General features: G+C 37.8%; 1 protein-coding gene across 7 annotated transcripts in view; it reads left to right on the forward strand.

The window, feature by feature from the left end:
* LOC145722625 (uncharacterized) overlaps positions 1 to 19,564 on the forward strand; it is a 145,486-nt gene that overhangs the window by 101,572 nt on the left and 24,350 nt on the right. For all 7 annotated transcript variants that reach the window (XR_014147016.1, XR_014147012.1, XR_014147015.1 and 4 more), the window contains one exon: positions 11,693 to 11,768. Coding sequence is in view for 1 of the 7 variants with exons in the window: in XM_081826465.1 (XP_081682591.1) it covers positions 11,693 to 11,768 (76 nt within the window). In the remaining 6 variants the exon portion in view is untranslated. The remainder of the gene's footprint in view (positions 1 to 11,692; positions 11,769 to 19,564) is intronic.

A 19,564-nucleotide genomic window follows, 5' to 3' on the forward strand; every position in this document is an offset into this window, starting at 1 on the left:
GTTCTAGAGTAAGACACGAAGAATGATTCCCAGAACAGCCGTCCAGAGCTGATGTACTATAGGAGCTGCTTCCTCTGCAAAAGTCAGGAAACTGCCATGGTAACAGGTGACATATGCAAGATTGTCAATTGGTTAGATGTGGTAGTAGGAATCTGTGAATGTTCTCTTCTGATTGCTTCAATTTTCATAGTGAAGTTGGAAATAAAATCATGATCAAGAGAGAATGCAGGAGGAGATGATGGATGTTTTAGAAGAAAGGAGAAAAAGTAAAACAGTTTTCTATAAGAGTAGATGAACAGGCTAAGGAAGTATAGTATGATAGCCAGAAAGCATTAGGGGATTGTTTGAGGTTTATGGCCATGAATTCAAAGTGATACCAGTCAAGGTACAAGGCAGTTGTGTGTGTGTGGAATGTGTGTGTGTGTGTGTGTGTGTGTGTATGTATGTACATTGGGGTATAGGGATGTGTGTGCCAGGATAGCATGCAGCCTGTAGCCTTGGTGTAGGTATTGTTTCTAAACATTTTCCAGATCTGATGAATCATCTGCCTTGAGATGTGTGTGTGTGTGTGTGTGTGTGTGTGTGTGTGTGTGTGTGAGGTTGGGGTAGTATATGGGCAAAGAGGACTGCCTTCTAATTTTGCTTGTTTTAAAGATCAGAATGATGGATTATCACATAAAGTAAAGATGGCACAGTGCATGGTACCTTCTTCAACCCTGCCTCATTTTTTGTCCTTTGTATGCAAATATGACTCAAGTGGGTGCTTTTTTGTTTTTCTCCATGGTTCAACATGGTCATTGGTTATATTCTTTTTCTGCTTAAGGGTTGTTATCTTTTCTCTTAAGAAAAAAACAATAAAAACTGTGCTCTGATGAAGATTATGGAGTTGGATTTCAGTTCTCAAATTTCTCCTGTGGTTGGGTCCAAATTTCATTGTATAAGGAAGGTAGATATATTAGAGTCTTTGGTATAAATTGTGGTAGTACCCTGCTATTATAGATAAGATTTTTGTATCTACATAGGTTCATTTTATTTATTTTAATAGACTTGGTATTTTCCCTTTCTACTTAAGGGATGTTATATTTTCTCTTACAAAAAAAACCCCAGCAAAAACTGCACTCTGATGAAGATTATGGAGATGGATTTCAGTTCTCAACATTCTCCTGTGGTTGGGTCCAAATTTCATTGAAATGGAAGAGTAAGTATTGCATGGTACCATCTTCTCCCAAGTCCTTGCTTGTGTCTCTTGCTCCTAACTAGCATGCAGTTGAGCATTATGGTTTCAAAGGCTTTCATTTATATGTCACTAGAGCATGTGCTGACTAAAATAATTATGCTGATGTTGACAAAGAACATGAATAGCTAAGTGATATTGATACCTGCACATATCCATGCTGCTCACATTTTTAATGACTTGAGGACAGAGTTCAAAACCTTTTTAGTGCATAGCATTATGAATGCTGCAACTAATTTGGAATACTTTAAATATTTTCAAAATATTTGGAGATTAAAATATTTTGAGATTGTACTTGTCTTCTCTTGCTGTGTAACAAATGACCACAAATTTAGTGGCTTAAAACAATATCTCTGTAATAGCTTACCGTTCTATAGGTTAGAAGTCTTCCGGGTATTAGGAATTTATTAAAAATCTTTAGTTGTTTTTCTTTTTTTTCATGTGTTTAGGAGTCCACTGCATTTCTGAATTTACACAGCAAACATCTCATCTATCATTTTTTACAACAGTAAAACTGTTTTACTGTTGTATTTAGAGTAAAAACTCTAAATATTTTTTTCTCTTGCTTTAAGTTCTCTTTCTGATCACAAGGCCTACTGCTTTACAATGCATGAATATACAAAGGAAGGTTTCCATGGCTCTAATTTAGTCAAAAGACACATAGAATGAATTTCTCTGGAGACCTGCCTCTAGAGTTTTCTCTCTTTCCCTCCCAGGGCAGAATTCCTTTCTGTGTTTTTCTACTCTCGTCCATACATAAGTTTCTCAGAGTTCCTACAAACTATAATCTCCACTTCCTTGATTTATTTAAATTTCTAGTTAAGTACATAGTGTATGATTGATGTTTATTGAATGGATGAATAAATAACAGTTTCTGGTACACTTCCTTTTGTGGCTATTTAGGGGTGTGTTTTGGCCTTTTTACAGTCATGTTTAACTCTGAACTATCTCAAGGAAGTAGATGCTAGGTCTCCTTGCCTGCCTCTATAGTTTATCTATCCTCAAGTATTTTTTCCAAGATTAATTTTTTTGTTTTTCTTTTTAAAAATTTTAATTGTTTATCTTCTTAAAGAGCATTGTTTCGTTTTCTTCTTGGTTTATTACTTTGCATGCATGTTTTCCTATTCCATTGAACTTTTGTGAATGACAGAAAGCATCCAGTGAGAGGAAAATTACCTTCACATCATGTTCCATCATAGTTTGTAAATAATGTTTATCTGATAAACCAGCATTTTAGGAGGAAAAAACCTTGTCCCCTACAAAAAGTTAAAACAGAATCACAGTTCTTTAAGAGACAGAGTGTTTTTATGAAACTTTTCTTAATATTCACTCTATGGTATCTCTATTTTCAAATTTCCACCTAGACCAATGGAGGGACACAGGTTAAAAGAATAACATCACATGGTTTTTCTAAATGTGCCAAATTCTTTCCCTATAAACTTCTTGAATATTTTATAAGAAAAATTTTACAAAAAGGTGACATTGTCTGGGGACTGAAAACAGGAAGATTGGGAAAAAAAATGTCTGAAACGGAAGAATATAGTGAGATTTCCTTGAATTATACACCTTTAGTCAAGCCATCAGAGATTTTGCTTTGATGGAGTACTTCAGTGCAAACACATTTTTATTTAACGTGAAACCTAATCTTGCTAATTTGCCAAAAGAAAATGTCAAATTAGTGATTAATTTGCTTTCATCAAGATGTTTACTGGAACCTGATTATATCAGCATATATGCAGCAAATATAGTTTCTATATTTCTTAACATCCCAGTAATACATCCTTGCAAATTTTATCAGTTATACTTATAGATAAAAGTTAGATTACTTAGTTTAAATTTCCATTTTACACAGTTGACAGTTTTTAATACTAAATCTGTAATTATTTGAATAAGAAAATATGTAAAGAAAAAACTAATTTATTATTATTATTATTTTTTATTTATTTTTTTATTCTTATGTTAATCCCCATACATTACATCATTAGTTCTAGATGAAGTGTTCCATGATTCATTGTTCGTGCACAACACCCAGTGCTCCATGCAGAACGTGCCCTCCTCAATACCCAAGAAAAAACTAATTTATTATTGATGGTTAACTTGCTAAGTATTTTAAAAATCATATATTGTGAGAGAATTCTGGGTGAGTTTGTTTCAATGTATGTGTTGTATTAATCAGCTGTTACCACAATAACACTGCATAAATACTCCAAAACTTCATGACTGACAACAACATGAAATTATTCTCATGCTCAAAAGGTCTATGTTTGACTGCAGTTTGATTTAGTCCAGAACAATGGGGCAACTCTTTTTCAGGCTGCTGGTTAGGGTTATATCTGCGTTATGTGCCTTTCACTGTTTTTGGACCAATGTCTGCCCAGAGCACATTCTTGTGATGGAGAGCAGAGACACAAGCACCAAACTTAACTGTGCAAACACGTTTAAGGCGTCCATGCCCATCATCCTCTAAAGTTCCATTGGCCAAAATTAGTCATGTGGCCAAGCCCCAAATCCACGGGACAGGAGAATACGTAGCACCCATGGAAGTGTGGGGAGGTGTGGAAGGAGTATTTATTGAACGTACGCAATCCAAGCTATGTCGTATGTTTTATTCTTTATGACAAATGGTATATGTAAGAGCGAAAGGATTTCTATCTGTGGTATCATATGCAGACACAGTACGCACTATGCCTTCTTTTCGTGGTGTCCGATAAGGTTAAGTGTGAATTTGACAACCCTTATTTTAGGATCCAAGATGAACTTTTATGTGGTTAAGCAGCTAGGCTTCAGTTTGGGTTGCTTATTTTCACAGAGAGGTGAATCAATAGAGTCCAGTCATTTCTTTTTCTCTTATTTTTTCCTTTAAGAATAAATGTATCTCCTGAGGGTTGCTGGAGTGGTAGGGGGTGGGAGGGATGGGGTGGCTGGGTGATAGACACTGGGGAGGGTATGTGCTATGGTGAGTGCTGTGAATTGTGTAAGACTGTTGAATCACAGACCTGTACCTCTGAAACAAATAATGCAATATATGTTAAGAAAAAAAAAAGAAGATAGCAGGAGGGGAAGAATGAAGGGGGGGAAATCGGAGGGGGAGATGAACCATGAGAGACGATGGACTCTAAGAAACAAACTGAGGGTTCTAGAGGGGAGGGGGGTAGGGGGATGGGTTAGCCTGGTGATGGGTATTAAAGAGGGCACGTACCACATGGAGCACTGGGTGTTATACGCGAACATTGAATCATGGAACACTACATCAAAAGCTAATGATGTAATCTATGGTGATTAACATAACATAAAAAAAAAGAATAAATGTATCTCTCGCAGAAGAGAAGAAATGGAAGAATGGATGCTCTGGGAAATTTCTATACCAGGGCAGAGGCCACATCTGTCTCTGTTGCTGCCATCTCAGTGCCCAGCCCAGTAGTTGGCTCTCACTAGGCTCCCAGTAAATATTCAACTAGCTGATTACCAACTTGCAAGAGGGTCCTCTCTGGTCCCACCTCTATCTGTGCCTAATTTTGCATTAATACATACAGTTCCTGAGAATATAAATAATTTTTTTTATTGTGGCAAAATACATATGACATAATATTTCCTATTGTAAAGTGTATGTTTCAGCGACATGAAGTACATTCATAATGTGCAGCTATCACCAGTTCCAGTACTTTTTCATCACCTGAAAAGGAAATGCTGTCCCCACTAAGCAGTTACTCTCCATCCCTCTTCCCCAAAGCCCCTGGCAACCACGGATCTGTCTCCTGTCTCTATGTTTTGAACATTTCATACAAATGTAATCTTACACTATGTGGCTTTTTGTGTCTAGCTCCTCTCACTTAACATTTTCAAGGTTTATTTATGGTATGTGGCATGTGTTAGCACTTCATTCCTTTTTATGGCTGAATCATATTCCATTGTATAGATATACCACATTTTATTTGTCCATGCATCAGTTTCCAAATTAAGGCAGATAATATTTCATATACATGCTAATTGATTTAGACATTATATGAAGTTGAATAAATTAACCTCAGAGGTTTTATGTATTTCCCCCTGTAGAATATATTAGTGGAGAGGAACTCTTTGTAGAACTCCGTTGGAAAGGGAAGAGGAGATAACTGAAAGGCTTTCCAGAAAAATAATATCAACACTGTGTATGGTGAATTCCCACTGCCCAATTAAGCTGTGATAATGCGGTTTATTTTTTTTTAAACTTCAGCCTAGATTACTATGATCAGATATCATAGTCACTTGACAGCAATTTGGTAGGAAACCAGGAATCAGCAGCTGGTTATTTTAATTGTAACTTTAATCTTGCATCTTTTCCTTGCTTTCTGTGACACACACACGCCTTACTTTTCTCTTTTATAAAATAATAACATCCAAATGGTACTTTCCCACTTCTTCCCATGCTTTCTGTGCCAATGGTAAATGTGCTTTCCAGCATCCTCCTGCTCACCAGAAATGTTTTAAACCCCAGATCATGTGAGATTCTGATTTAAGATTTAAAAATACTTGCCTCCCTGAAGGCTTATTACCCAATTAGAATCTGAAAGGGGTTGCATGACTATTTCATTATCCATACAGTCCAAGGGGAGTGCGATGGAATTAATTTAAAAGCTTGGGAAAATAAGATATATGAGTAAAATGAAAAGAATCGGCATTATGTAACCTGGAGAAATGAAGGCTGAAATCTTTAATACATGAAGGACCATTATATAGAGGAGGATGAATGGTTTTTCTCTGTCTTCCATGAGAATAGAATAAGAGGAAATGGATTTAAGCTATAGCAGGAAGGATTTAGATTAGAATAAAAAGCTTTCTAACTCTAGGGAATGTAAGGCATTTTATCAGTGTTCTTACTAAACCCCAAAAGGGATTTAAGGAAAAGAAAGTGGAAGTGAAGAATTACTTTTTTTGTTAACATTGTTTATTAAGAGATGTTCCTAAATATCGTTTCTTGTGAATGCTTAGACAAGGATGGATACCTACCTGTTTTGTATGGTCTCAGCCCCTGAAGAAAACGGGGTACTACACTGTCACGTTTCTCCTCTACGGAAGTGTCTAGCATGATGTTTTGCAGTCAGGATCCACTTAATAAAATTTAGCAAAATGAATAATCCCCTCTTCTTAAAGATAAGAAAACCAAGGTAGTATAGTAACTGTCTGCTCTGAGATCAAGCAGCTTGCTAGTCGTAGGATCAAATACACACGGTTGTTTAAGATAAAAATGTAGATTTGAGACAGAAAATAGATTTCTACCTGTTTTGTACCTAGAACACTGGATGAATGACCCAGAACTGGGCTCAGGTACATGTTTTCTCTGCTATGCCCTTGTTGTCTCCACTGTGTCTGGATTAACAATTTAGTAATCTGTGGCTAATGGGTTAAGTGAGCCAATGACTTGGTTCTAGTGAGCCATATATATCCAAGACTGAGCAGTTTCTTTAAAAAATGATTTAAAATAATCTAAGTCAATTATTCATTGAATTCCTACAGCATCTGAGGCATTATGGTAAGTCCTGGTGCTAGGCAGTGCATACGATCGAAAAGATGTCTGTGAAATAATGTGGAGATAAACTACCCCTTCCTTTTAAGGCATCTGGTAATATTAAGGCTATAAATGTCAGGAAGAAAGTAGATAAGAAGAAAAAACAACGGGAGCAGCTTTGTGTTTCCTCTGAAGGTATCACAGTGTAGGCTTTTAAACTCTCATCTGCTCAGTCCCTGGCATCTTCTCCCCTTTTTTATGCAGCCAGGGGGACTGACCGGCTCCCTCACCCCCTCCCTGGATACTGCTTCCAGCATGTGCTGCCCTATCACCAACGCCCAGACATACTTAGAACCTACGTTTTCAGTCTCTTGACTCTTCAGGTGCAGGACTTCTTTAGGGTCCTGTATGGAGAGTAGCTGCAATGGCCTTTGAAGGCCTGTGTGGTGGTGTAGGGTGGGCAAAGCACTGGGGGCACCCAGGTCTTCAGAGTGGAGCTTTGGGCCTTAATTTGAGGTACCACGTCTAGAATCTTGTGGGTTGTTTTTTTTTTTTAAAGATTTTATTTATTTGAGAGAGAGAGAGAGAGAGAACGAGTGGGGGGGAGGGGCAGAGGCAGAGAGAGAAGCAGGCACTGAGCAGGGAGCCTGATGCGGGGCTCGATCCCAGGGCCCTGGGATCATGACCTGAGCCGAAGGCAGATGCTTAACTGACTGAGCAGCCCAGGTACCCCTAGAATCTTGTTTTAACTTATAGGACAGGAATAAAGTGATAAAAATTAAAATCTACCATGGAGTGAGGGAAACTGTCAAGCAACACTGACAGTAGAGACTGAGAGATAAGAAAGAGAGAAAAACATGCTTAAAAAGACTAGTTTCAATAAATACATAAACTCATTGTCAATTATGCATAATCACCAATAATATAAAAGAACAATAACAATGATTCATCATTAAATATGCCAGATTAATTTTGTGTATGTTTAATTTCATTTCAGTGTAAATTATTCATGTAGCTCGATTTTCAAAATTTCTTGCTTTTTGTGGAATGGCTGTCTATTGAGAGAGTATAAAATAATAGAACAATACCCACCCACGGAGTACCCACCCATATAATTATTCACACCATTTGGTCGCTGTTTCATAAATAATGCAGGTTAAAATTTTTTTGTCTTTTGAAATGGAAAGAATACTTCAATGATATTTCTAAACTGTAACAATTGGCATATTGTTCTAATTGCCTTTGCCACTTTCCCTAAAGAAAACATATTTGTTTCCAGGGCTGGCAAGTCTAGGCATAATAATAAATTGTTCCTAATATTAAGTTGAGAAGAAACTTAATCAGACTATTTTAATTTTGGCAATTTCAGGATTTCTAGTTTCCACCTCCGGCTTTCCCCAGCAAAAATTGAACAGAGTATCTTGGATTTTCTGCTCATCAGATACTTCAGTCAAGCATTAAAAAAAAAAAAATTAGTGAAATTTAACCAAAAGATAATCAAAGGAAGTCTCACCCTTGGTCAGACACTTCTTTTAACCTTGATAAAAGCAGTGTTAAATCTGTATTTTGATTTTAAGATTGAAAAATTAATATAGACACTAAGGGAATCAAATAAAACAAAACTTGGGAATAAACTTTTACAATTAAGGAAAGAAAAAAAAAGCAATTAATGGCTGGCTGTCAGATAGGCCTGGGCTGACCCATTTAATGCAATTTCTTTAACCCACTCGTCTCTATTATCTGGGTTGAACTGTGAGTCTTTGTCATCCTTTGTGTAATGTTTTTGTGTGTGTTTTTCCCCTCTCCCTTGAAGGAGCTATCCCAGAATCTTGGCAGCCTTGCTGAACTGCAGGGGAACCAAGGACTTTTATGTATTCAAATTCTTAATTGTAAACATTGTGACAAGCGCTGGCAAACTGGGATTTGGCAGAATTGGTGTGATGTCATAGAAAAGAATTTCCTTTGTTTTATTTAAAAGTGGTTTCCAAGTTTTCCCCCAGTAAGTCTGGCTTTTATCTTCAGCTCTGAGAGGGCCCTTCACCAGATGTCAGAACCAAGACATTATCTTTGAATTCTAAGGACTTCACCCAGGCTGACCTAGATTACTCCGCTTCATGAACTGAATGCAAACTTCTTAAATAACACCATTTCTCCTGGCCAATTTTCTGTCTTTTTGTTCCGTATTTTTTGCCCTGTCTGCCTTCAACTTTTGTACTTTCCCCTCAATTCCCTTAGCATGAAAGTGATTCTCAAACGCTATCATCTCCTTAAAACATTTTCAGAAAGAGATACTGATTTCCAACCTGGTTTCATCCTCTATAAACGGGCAAGTTACAAATGATGAATCTGATGTCAGTTAGTGGCAAAATCCTAAAACAGAATATGAAACAAGCAGTTTTTTGGCACTTGGGGAAAAAAATCAGTAATAAATTATGAGGGTCTGCATGCATTTTCTAAGAACAAATGGTAAACCACTCTCTGCCTTGGATAGGGTCCTTACATTAGGAGGTTAAAGAAACTGAGAGCATTTTGATTTCAGCAAGGCACGTGAAGTAGGTGCTCAAAGTGGCTTCATGGACAAGACGGGGTAAACAGAACTGGGTGAAACGGCCATGTCTGGTAGAACAGTTATGGCTACTTAGTGAAATTATATAACTTAAGAGGTGATCTTTTGGGGTATCCCACAAGCCTTTAATTTGGCCCAACCTCAGTCAACATTTTAATTTATGATTTGGACAAGCCATGGAAGGTGCCCTTCTTAAATTTCCTATTTGATCTTCAAAGTGCTGCTTCAGAATCTCCTCCTAATGGGAGTCTTCCGTCTCTCTCCGTTTGATTTAGAGGTCTCTCCTCTGTACTGCTGTTGTAGTTTTTCATGCTACTTACTACAATGTTCTGTGATTTCTCATCCACCTGTCTGTTTCCTCAGTTAGGCTGTGATCTACTTGAGGTCAAAGACCAACCTTACTTAACTTTATATCCCCACAGCATCTGGTGCTTAGTGTCCATCAGTAAAATTTTTTTGAATAGATGAAAGAATGAGTGATTTAATGCTTCATTTATCATTATTTTCAGGTGACACAAAAAAAGAAGTTATATAATTAATAACAGAATGAAGATTCAAAAAGAATCGAATGGTTGAAAAAACGGATTGAACTAAAATGATGATGCTTAATACCTCCACTCCACTGATCCTACCAACCACCTTTCATTGTCTCCTACCCCCTTGCTGTTCTCTCTTGCCTCCTCATCAAGCTTGATTTCATGGCTGATCATTATAATCACTCCCTTGCCCATCTCTGGCTTTGTCTTTTATAAACCACAATTCTGGGAACATCCAATTCTCTACGTGAATCTGTGGATAAATGTGGCTGAAGAAATGCCCACTACTCTGGTGACTTGCTTCACTTTTAATTCATGACTACTAACCTGAAGTGGGCCCTTAATACTGCCACCACTCACCGAAAAAAATATGTCATCCAATGAGAACTTCCACATTGCCTGTCACCTCCTCTGCCCCTACATACTTTACCTCCTTTGTTTCTAGAGAGATGAACTGTGTATGACCTGACATATAACCACCATATACACTGGATCCTGCTCCTCTCCTCTAATTTATTCAAAAACATTATTCCAGGAATTCTGGGATTTCACAGTCTTTTTTTTTTTTTACTTCCCACTAGGTCATATTCACAAATATATAAACATACTACTAGTTCTTCTACCTTAAAAAACCTTTAGATTTTTACTTCTGCTCCAGTTCTTTGGAACAAAACTCCTCAAGAGAGTTTATTTGACAACGTCTCTATTCATTTCCCACTCTCTCTTAATCCCATTCTAATCAGGACTTTGCCCCCATAATTCTCTTAAAACCGATCTTAATCTTTATTTTACTTGATGTGTCAGTTGGTACTGTTGTTACTTCTTCTTTTCTCATTCATGCGCTTTCTTCCTTTGGCTTCAGGACACCATACTGGTTTGTGTTTTCTACTCCTTTCCTGGCTATGCATTTTCAGTCCCCTTGCTTTTTTTTTTTTTCCTCTTCTGTGTGGTCTCTTCTTCCCTATGAGCCCTAGAAGTAAGGCTCACTCCTGATTTTATTCTCTTCTCTTTCTGCATTCGTTGCCTTGATGGTCATCTAGTTTCATGGCTTTAAAACTCATCTTTATACCATCCCAAATTTGCATGTCCAGTTCAGATCTCTTTCCCAAATGCCTTATTCTTACAAATGTCTAGAAATGAGATCCCCCATCCCAACAGAACTGCTTTGTTTATAGTGTTCCCTATCTCAGTAAATGCCACTTTATCTTTGCAGTTTCGTAGACCAGAAACCTTGGTATTGTCTCCCTTTCTCTCACACTCCATATCCCGTTCGTAAAGAAAGCTTGTTGACACTACTGTCAAAATATATCCAGAATCTCATCATGTCTCATCACCCTCACTGTTACTGCCCTGGTCCCAGGCACTGTTATTTCTAGCCTGATTGCTGCACTAAACTCCAAGTGGTCTCCCTGCTTCTACTTTTGGCCTTCAGTCTGTGCTGAAAAGGCTGTCACATTTCATTTGGAGTAAAAGTCAGAGCCTTACCATGGCCACAAGACTCTCTATGCTTTGCTCTTCCACTCCTGCTACTTCATTTCCTCCTAGTCTCCCCCTTGCTCACTCTGGTCCAGTCACAATGGCCTTCTTGCTATTGTGCAAACATGCCAGTTGCATTCCCACCGTAGGGCCTGTGTTGGCTGTTTCCTCTGCCTGAAACACTCTTCCACCAGATACCTACGCACCTAATTCTGTCACCTTCTACTCTGGCACGCTATTAAACATTAACGATTGCATCCTGTGTCCCCCAGGCCCCCGGCACTTTTGATCCTACTCTACCTTTATTTTTCTTTTTACATAGCACTTGTTATTTTCCAGTATACTATGTTATTTATTTATCAGTTTTATTGTTTGTTGTCTTTCTCCCCTTCTAGAATGCAAGTTCCATGAAGGCAGAGCTTTTTGTTGTGTTTGCAATGGATCTCAAATACGTGGATATGCCAGCATATTGTAGGTACCTAATAAATATCTGTTGAATGAATAAATAATTATTAATTTTAAAACACTTCACAATTACATAATGGAAGAGTTGTGACTTACCATTTGCTTGTGAGAAAAAATAAAGAGTTTTAGTAGATGTAAATACAAATACACCTTTATCCTCTCAGTGCTAAACAAGTATTGGGTTGTGTTAATAGTAAAGAAACAAAGTAATCCATTTTTCTGTTCGTTCTACAAGTATTTATTAAGTACCTTTTATGTACTAGTAACTGTCAGAGGTCCTGGAACTCTAACAGTGAACAAAACAGATAAAAATTCTTGACTTCACGGAGTTACAGTGTATTTTATTCTACACTGTTATATCTAGTGTAATACACTGTATTCCATATGGACTGTGCCAGACCAGTCATGTTGCATTTTCTTTGGTCATCGCTCCTTGAATGATATATCACACTAGTCAGGAGCATGAGCTTTGGAATCTGAGAGACAAAGATTTGAATTTTGGTTCAGCTAACTATTATTTGTTTGACCTTGGGCAAGTTACTTAGTTTCTCTGGAGCCCCAGTCTTTCCATTAATAAAGTGTGAGTATTAATACCTACAGTAAAAGATTATTTACTTGGACTGTCAGGGCCTGATTCATTCCAGATTAATATTTCTTACATTAGATATCTTAACTCCAAAAGAATACAATGATTTACACAAGGTATTTTAGTTGGACAGTTTGGTATATGAGGTGTCAAGTATGGTAAGAAATGAATTAAAATGCATAGGTGTCCTACAGAAACATTTTTTTACTTATCACTTTGAGTCGCTTAAGGAATTTATTGCATATCTGTAGATATTTTGCATTGAATGAAAATATTTGTTTACCTGTGAAAGGAAAATATATATCACATAAAAGAGAAATATTTAATTATGTAAATATATATAATTAGTATATTTTGCCTACCAAATTATTACTGCAAAATTGGAATTTATAAACCATACTCATTTCCTAAACAATGGTTAAAAAAAAATCTAGTAATCTTTTTAAGCCCAAAATTTATTTTAGAAACATGAAATTGGTTCCTAACCTGCAGAAAGAGGTTTGGGAAGATCACTAATCATCAGCATTTGCTTTTCTGTAGCAGCCACAGGAGAGAAAAATACGATAGGTCTCTGGAAAAGATCAGACAGGAGCTTCCACTTGCTAGTGTCATTCTTTATTTTCAAGGCTCTCCCCCAACCTATACATCTGGAGTAACTTCACACTAGTGAATAAATTTGTTCCATGGGATTTATGAAATTTGGGCAGCATCAAACAGCCTTGTCAGGATCAATCTCACACCATCCTTTATAATCTACACCCCCTTGTCCACTTTGTCAGCCCCTGCCTCTCATTTGTAGCTTGGAGATTGCACTGTTCCTTAGCACAGCATATTGTAGCAAACTGATCTTCTATTATTACACAGTGTAAGTAAAAATGGATGATCAGAGAAAACCTTTTTTTAAAGAAGAAATTCGTTATTTGAATGAATAAATTCGTTTACTTGAATCACCTTCTATTGTACCATATACAACGGTTATGAGGAGTTCAAGAAATAGTAATGTACCTGAAGAATTTAGCACAGAGCACGGCACAGAGTAATTGTTAATGAATGACTTCAGTTATTATTTTGTGCAAACAATGTAGTATACTTTTTAGATGAGAACTCCCATGAATGTGAAGGGATTCAGTATCATGTGAGGAATTTTTGGAAGAGTAATTATGCTTAACTGTATACATACAGTTTGTATATTAATATTTCCTTTAGAACTCTCCCCATACATATCCATATATCTGATGAGTTCCTAGGTGACAAGAACCAGGCTAATTTAACTTGCTTTTTTCCAATCTCTAACCAAGCACCAAGAATATTGTAGACACGTTCTGTTTGCATTAGATAAAGCTAATTGAATATTTTTCTTTCCACTGAAGGAGCTTGGGAGTTGCCAGTGATTCCTGGAAATCATTAAATTAGGATTAATGATTATACAGAGAATGCACACTGCAGGGATTGATGTTAGACGAGGTCAGAGATCTACATTATTCATTCATCTATTCAGCCTGTCATTTTCAAATCATTCAATAAACATTTACTGAGGGTTTCTCACTCCTCATTAAGTATGCTTGATGTTGGGGAATCAAAGATGAAAAAGAACTTTTTGACTCTATTATTAATATGACATATATTTGTGCTGGAAGACTATTTAGATGGGAGACATCTGTGAGGGGTTTTGCCTGCATGATCAATGGAAGAAGACTAGATTATACTGTATCTTAAATATACTTACATACAAATTCATGACTGTATTAGTCAGGGTTTTTTAGTTCAAGTGATAGAAAATCCAATCCAAACTGGCGTAAGCAACAAAAGGACCTCATTGGCTGCTATACCTGAAAGTCCAGGGTATTTCTTGTCCGCAGCATTGCTAAATCCAATGTATTGATACAGCCAGAGCCAAATCACCCTTTTAATCTTGGTTTTGCATCCTTCTAGAAGTTGGCTTCCCTCTTCGGTGGGCTTTCTCTTTGGGCTGTCTCCTAGCAGCTCAGACCTAATATCTTCCCATGTTCTGGGGCACCTGGGTGGCTCAGTCAGTTAAGCATCCAACTCTTGGTTTCAGCTCAGGTCATGATCTCATGGGTAGTGAGATCAAGCCCCATGTATGCTTTGTGCTCAGTGGGGAGTCTGCTTGAAAGATTCTCTGTCTACTTCTCCCTCTGCCCTCTCCCCCACTCACTTTCACTCACTCTTTCTCTCTCTCTCTCAAATAAATATTTAAAAAAAAATCTTCCCATGTTCTAGGGTAGCAGAAAGGAAAGATTTCCCACCTAGTGCCCATGTCCAAAGGCCTGGAAATATCTGATGTGGTGATGTTTTCTCTGCTTAACCAATTACTGTGCTTGAGGGCAGAGGACAATGTTCTGACTGGCCCTCAAGGATCAGATGTCCACCCTTACACCTGGGGATGGAATTGGTTTCATGTAAACCACTTGGTCTGAGAATTGGCAAAATGGACTACCCAGGCCCATTTCTCAAGGAAGAGGGAATGCATGATGAGCAATCACACAAAGATCCACAGCAAAGGTCTCTGTGACAGGTGTGGGACTGTTCAAACTAATGGGATTGGTAACAGAGAGGAAAAAGGGCTTTGGATTAACATTAATCTTCTGTTTTTTATTATTTACACTGGTCTTCAGATACCCTGTCTAGAAACACTATCACCATACTCTTACTTTCTGTAATTGCATTATGAAACATTTCTTTCTTTCTTTTTTTTTTTTTAGTGCTGTAGGGCAATATGTTAGTAATCCATATCAGTACGGATTATCCTGTTTTTATTTATTTGACACAGAGAGAGAGAGCACAGTAGGAGAGGGAGAGGGAAAAGCATACTCCCCACTGAGCGAAGAGCCAGACTCAGGGCTCCATCCCAGGACTCTGAGATCATGACCTGAGCCGAAGGCAGACGCTTAGCTGACTGAGCCACCCAGGTGCCTCTGGGTTATCCTGTTTTTAAAGTATTTATATTGACTCATGGTCCTCCCAGAGAGCTCCAGATGCAAACACCTATAATGAAGAGTGTGAATCTGAAGATTCTTAGTCTCTTTCTGTTGCTAGATGTGTAACCAGCCATGAATGTGCATTACAGGTAAAGAATTTTCCAGTTTTTGTAGTATCCATGCTGCAAATTTCCCTCTTGTAACTGCTAAGGACATAGTCCTTCCACTTTATTTAACAATAACAACTACAATGAGAGGAATAGCAACACAACAGAATGCTCCTTCTACCTTTAAAGTTGTATTGTGAAAATAAATATTTGCTCATTTTCAGAGGGGAATAAATGTACACTTGAATTCAACATTATCCAAGAATCTAATGGATGCATTATAAGCACCATCACTCAGCCAGACGCTGTAAATTTACAAACTTACATAATTATCACAAAGCCCAGCCAGGTAGATCTGATCTCCCTCTTCCACATTTCTCAACCTCTGATCACTCTTAACTGTTGATATTTACGAGAGAAGCAGCAAAATACTGATTGGAATCTGTGTATTTGGCTGGGGCTTACAGATTGGTGGATATCAACAAGACGGTCAGCAGGCTTTTCCCTCCAGATATGAACTTCTGTAGATTTTTATTTTAAAACAATTCTCAGAAAGAGGATCTTCCAACTTCCTGCCTGGAGGGCATAACAATGGCTTTTAGCATACAAAATCTGGGCAGGCAGAGGGGCTCTGAGTTTCAAGGTCTATTGTGCAGCTAAAGTTTAATCCTCCAGTTTCAGCAAGGCACCACATTCCCTGCCCGCCCCCCCCCCCCACCGTGTTTGGTAACCCAGTCTAGATCTCTCTGGTTCAGTATTTGATTGGGGGTGGGAGAGGTATGTTACCTGGTTATAGAGGTGGGGACCTAAAGTGCTCACTACTCCTTATACAAACTTTTCAGTTGGCTTCTGTAATGACTATTGCCCCCATTTCCAGCAACTTTTCAGAATGCAGAGGATCAGAGTGGCTTGCTTCTCATTTGTATCATACTGTTGTAGATTTAATCTTCCTGTTGCTGACTAAGTAAGTCATTTACCATTTCTCCATCCACTCTCCGCTTTCAAATATTTGGTTTAGGGTTATAGGAATCTCCTAGCTGCACTGAAGTTGAAATTTTTGTTTCTGTTTCTTGTTATTTATGTATTTTTGAGAGTGATTTTTTAAAAAGATTTATTTATTTATTAGAGAGCATAAGAGAGTAGGGGGAGGGGCAGAAGGAGAGAATCCTAAGCAGACTCCCCGCTGAGCAAGGAGCCTGACATGGGGCTTGATCCCACGACCCTGAGATCATGACCTGAGCCAAAACCAAGAGTCGGATGCTCAACCGACTGTGTCACCCAGGCACCCTTGAGAGTGATTTTTTAAAAGAAGAGGACAGAAAATGTTTTTACTGTTTTAAAACCAGATGTCATCTAATTTATAATCCTCTTGACTTCAGTTTCCTCATCTGCAAAACAAGCCACATGGCTTCTAAAGATGTAAATTCCATCGGGCGCCTGGGTGGCTCAGTTGGTTAAGCGACTGCCTTCGGCTCAGGTCATGATCCTGGAGTCCTGGGATCGAGTCCCACATCGGGCTCTCTGCTCAGCAGGGAGTCTGCTTCTCCCCCTGACCCTCCCCACTCTCATGCTCTATCTCATTCTCTCTCTCAAATAAATAAATAAAATCTTTAGAAAAAAAAATTAAAAAAAATAATAAAGATGTAAATTCCATCATCATTATTGTTTTTTTGTTTTGTGTGTGTGTGTATTCTTTTAAATTTCTACTTTATTGATTTAGGACAAAATTTTCCTGTTGAGGATACATAAAAAATGAAAATGTGTGTGAATTCATTTTATTTCAGGTATGCTGTATCCAATATGATGTTATAGGGTGTCCCACACAAAAGCAATTAGCTAATTGAAGCATATTTTTAAAATAGGACATCTTCCAAGCAAACCAAATCATAAAAAAAAAGAACTGTGATTGTTTACTAACTGCTCTGGCATAAGATCCTTGTAGCTTTGAAAAAAGCAACTTTCCAAAATGCAATAAATCTAAACCTAATCTTAGGTGATACAGCTACTTGGTTTTAAAATAGTTTAAAAAAATTAAACTTATATGAGAACTCTTAACACATCTTACTTTTTTCACATGAGCCATTTATTCTGATTCAGATGTTAACTCATGAGTTGGAGAACTAATGATTTTTAAAACAATTTTTAAAAGTTCTATGCTCTTCCATTGTCTTGGGTTATAACAAGTCCACTTTGGAAATTCACTCCTAGTAAGCTAATTATAAAAATAATACAATATAAAACAAATTTCCTTCCCATATTTGGGATTTGAATGTAACATTACTCTGATGCATAAGTCCAAAGAAAATATTTCTTATTTAGTGTTTCTAGTCCCCTTTCCCCCTCCTTCCCTGTATTTCTCCTTTTCTCTCCTGAATGTCTTTAGTTCTATTTTGTCAAAAAAGTTGCTGCATGTCTGGCCAAGGGCCAAAGGTGAATGCCAAATAAACTCAGTGACCTCTTTGAGGATTAATGATGAGATTTCTACCCAGCATGCCTTAGGTTTTCTGTGTTCCAGTTTTGCCAAGATAAATCTCTGGGCAGCCCAGTACTTGTTTAGAAGAGGACTTGAGAAAAGTTTAATCATTTATGGGGTTGGTTTTTTGACAGGTCAGTAGAAAACTGCTTTATTTCATCCAGATTAATATATCTAAGTAAGACTCAGGAAATAAAGAGTATTGGCTCTGGCAGTATGTTTGGGCAACAGGCAAATACAAGGAGTTCTTGGGGGAGCTACCAATAAACATATGTATCTCTGGGGAAAAGAAACCCATGAACTGATAATGAAGTCAGTTTTCTAGTTATATAGACAACAAGTATCAATTGTTTCTAGATACAGCTGACTAGAGAAGGAAGCACTGGGCCCTGGCCTGTGTTCATCATACAACCATGATCTCCAAAAGCAATGACAACAATATTAATAACACCATGGATTCCCAGAAAACCCTTCTAGAACCTTTAGGGAAGTCCTTGGAATAGAAGGGCAACTGGGAATTGAATTACCATGCAATAAGGATGAAGGAAAAAATGAACTTCAGGTACATAATGAATGTTACCAACAGCTAAAGGGAGAGGAAGAAAATGAAAAAAAATTTTTTTCCATGTTCTGAATGGACATGTGCTTCTGCATGCAGTGTCATTGAAAAGAGAGGCCAGCTAAATTTGGTCATCTTTTGAAGTCCCAATGACTTGTATTTCCCAGGAGTGACCAGGCCCTGAGAACCTGATTCATGCTTGCCAAAATGCTTGCATGACAGAGGTAGACACCAGAATGCTATTTTATTTATTAACAAAGGAAAATCTAACTACTATGTGGCCTGGGAGTACATATGAGAGCATGATCAACACAGCCCTTTCCTGTTGACAAACCTCTGTGAGAAGCTTCATCATAAACCATGGAAAAAATACAATGGTTTCAGGAATGAAATTTCTATCATTAGTTTCTTCTTTTCCCAAAGTTAAACAACTTGGGAATCAGAAGTTTCTTGGCGATTGTGGACTGAGAACAAGGGACTTTAAATAAACTCACTGTGCCTGGCACCAGTCCAGGGATATGTGATCCCTCCATCTCTTGAGAGGGATGGTTTTGTCAGATGGGCAAGAGTAGTCACAGTCTGATGGCAGTAGCTTCCAAGATCCAACTCAGTGATAAAGCAGCCCTGCAATTGGACCAGAATAAGTAGAAGCAATTCTCCTTTTCACTTTACTTGGATTTTCAGAACTGCTCAAACTTCATCCTTAAAGCCACTTCTACTTGATAATGGAGTGCTTTGGGAACAGCTTTACTTCAAGGATTATGTTCTCCCATTATTACTCTCCCGCCTCCAACCATCTCTTTCTTTGACCAACCAAGCTGGAGAATTGAGTAGTGATAGAATAGAAGTCACCATCCCTATATTTCAAATCTTCACTGATGTTATCACATTGGCCAGTTCCCAGAATTGCAGTATGGCTTTTGGTCGAATATTTCATTAGGGAGAGGTATTCCAGACCATTCCATTTGTTACTTCCTCCTGTATTCTTTACTCTGTGAATCAGGAAGCTGTTAAGTGGGTGGGGAGTCTGTGATTGATTAAGGATATCAGTTCTTCAGCTCCCAAGTTTGTAATTGCAGATAATCCCATAATATGTTCAGGGTCCTCCTGGACCCACTTATGAGGCTTTCAACAATCC

Source organism: Leptonychotes weddellii, chromosome 7 (assembly GCF_054177405.1).
Source record: "Leptonychotes weddellii isolate Sample4059 chromosome 7, ASM5417740v2, whole genome shotgun sequence".
Taxonomy (NCBI): domain Eukaryota; kingdom Metazoa; phylum Chordata; class Mammalia; order Carnivora; family Phocidae; genus Leptonychotes; species Leptonychotes weddellii.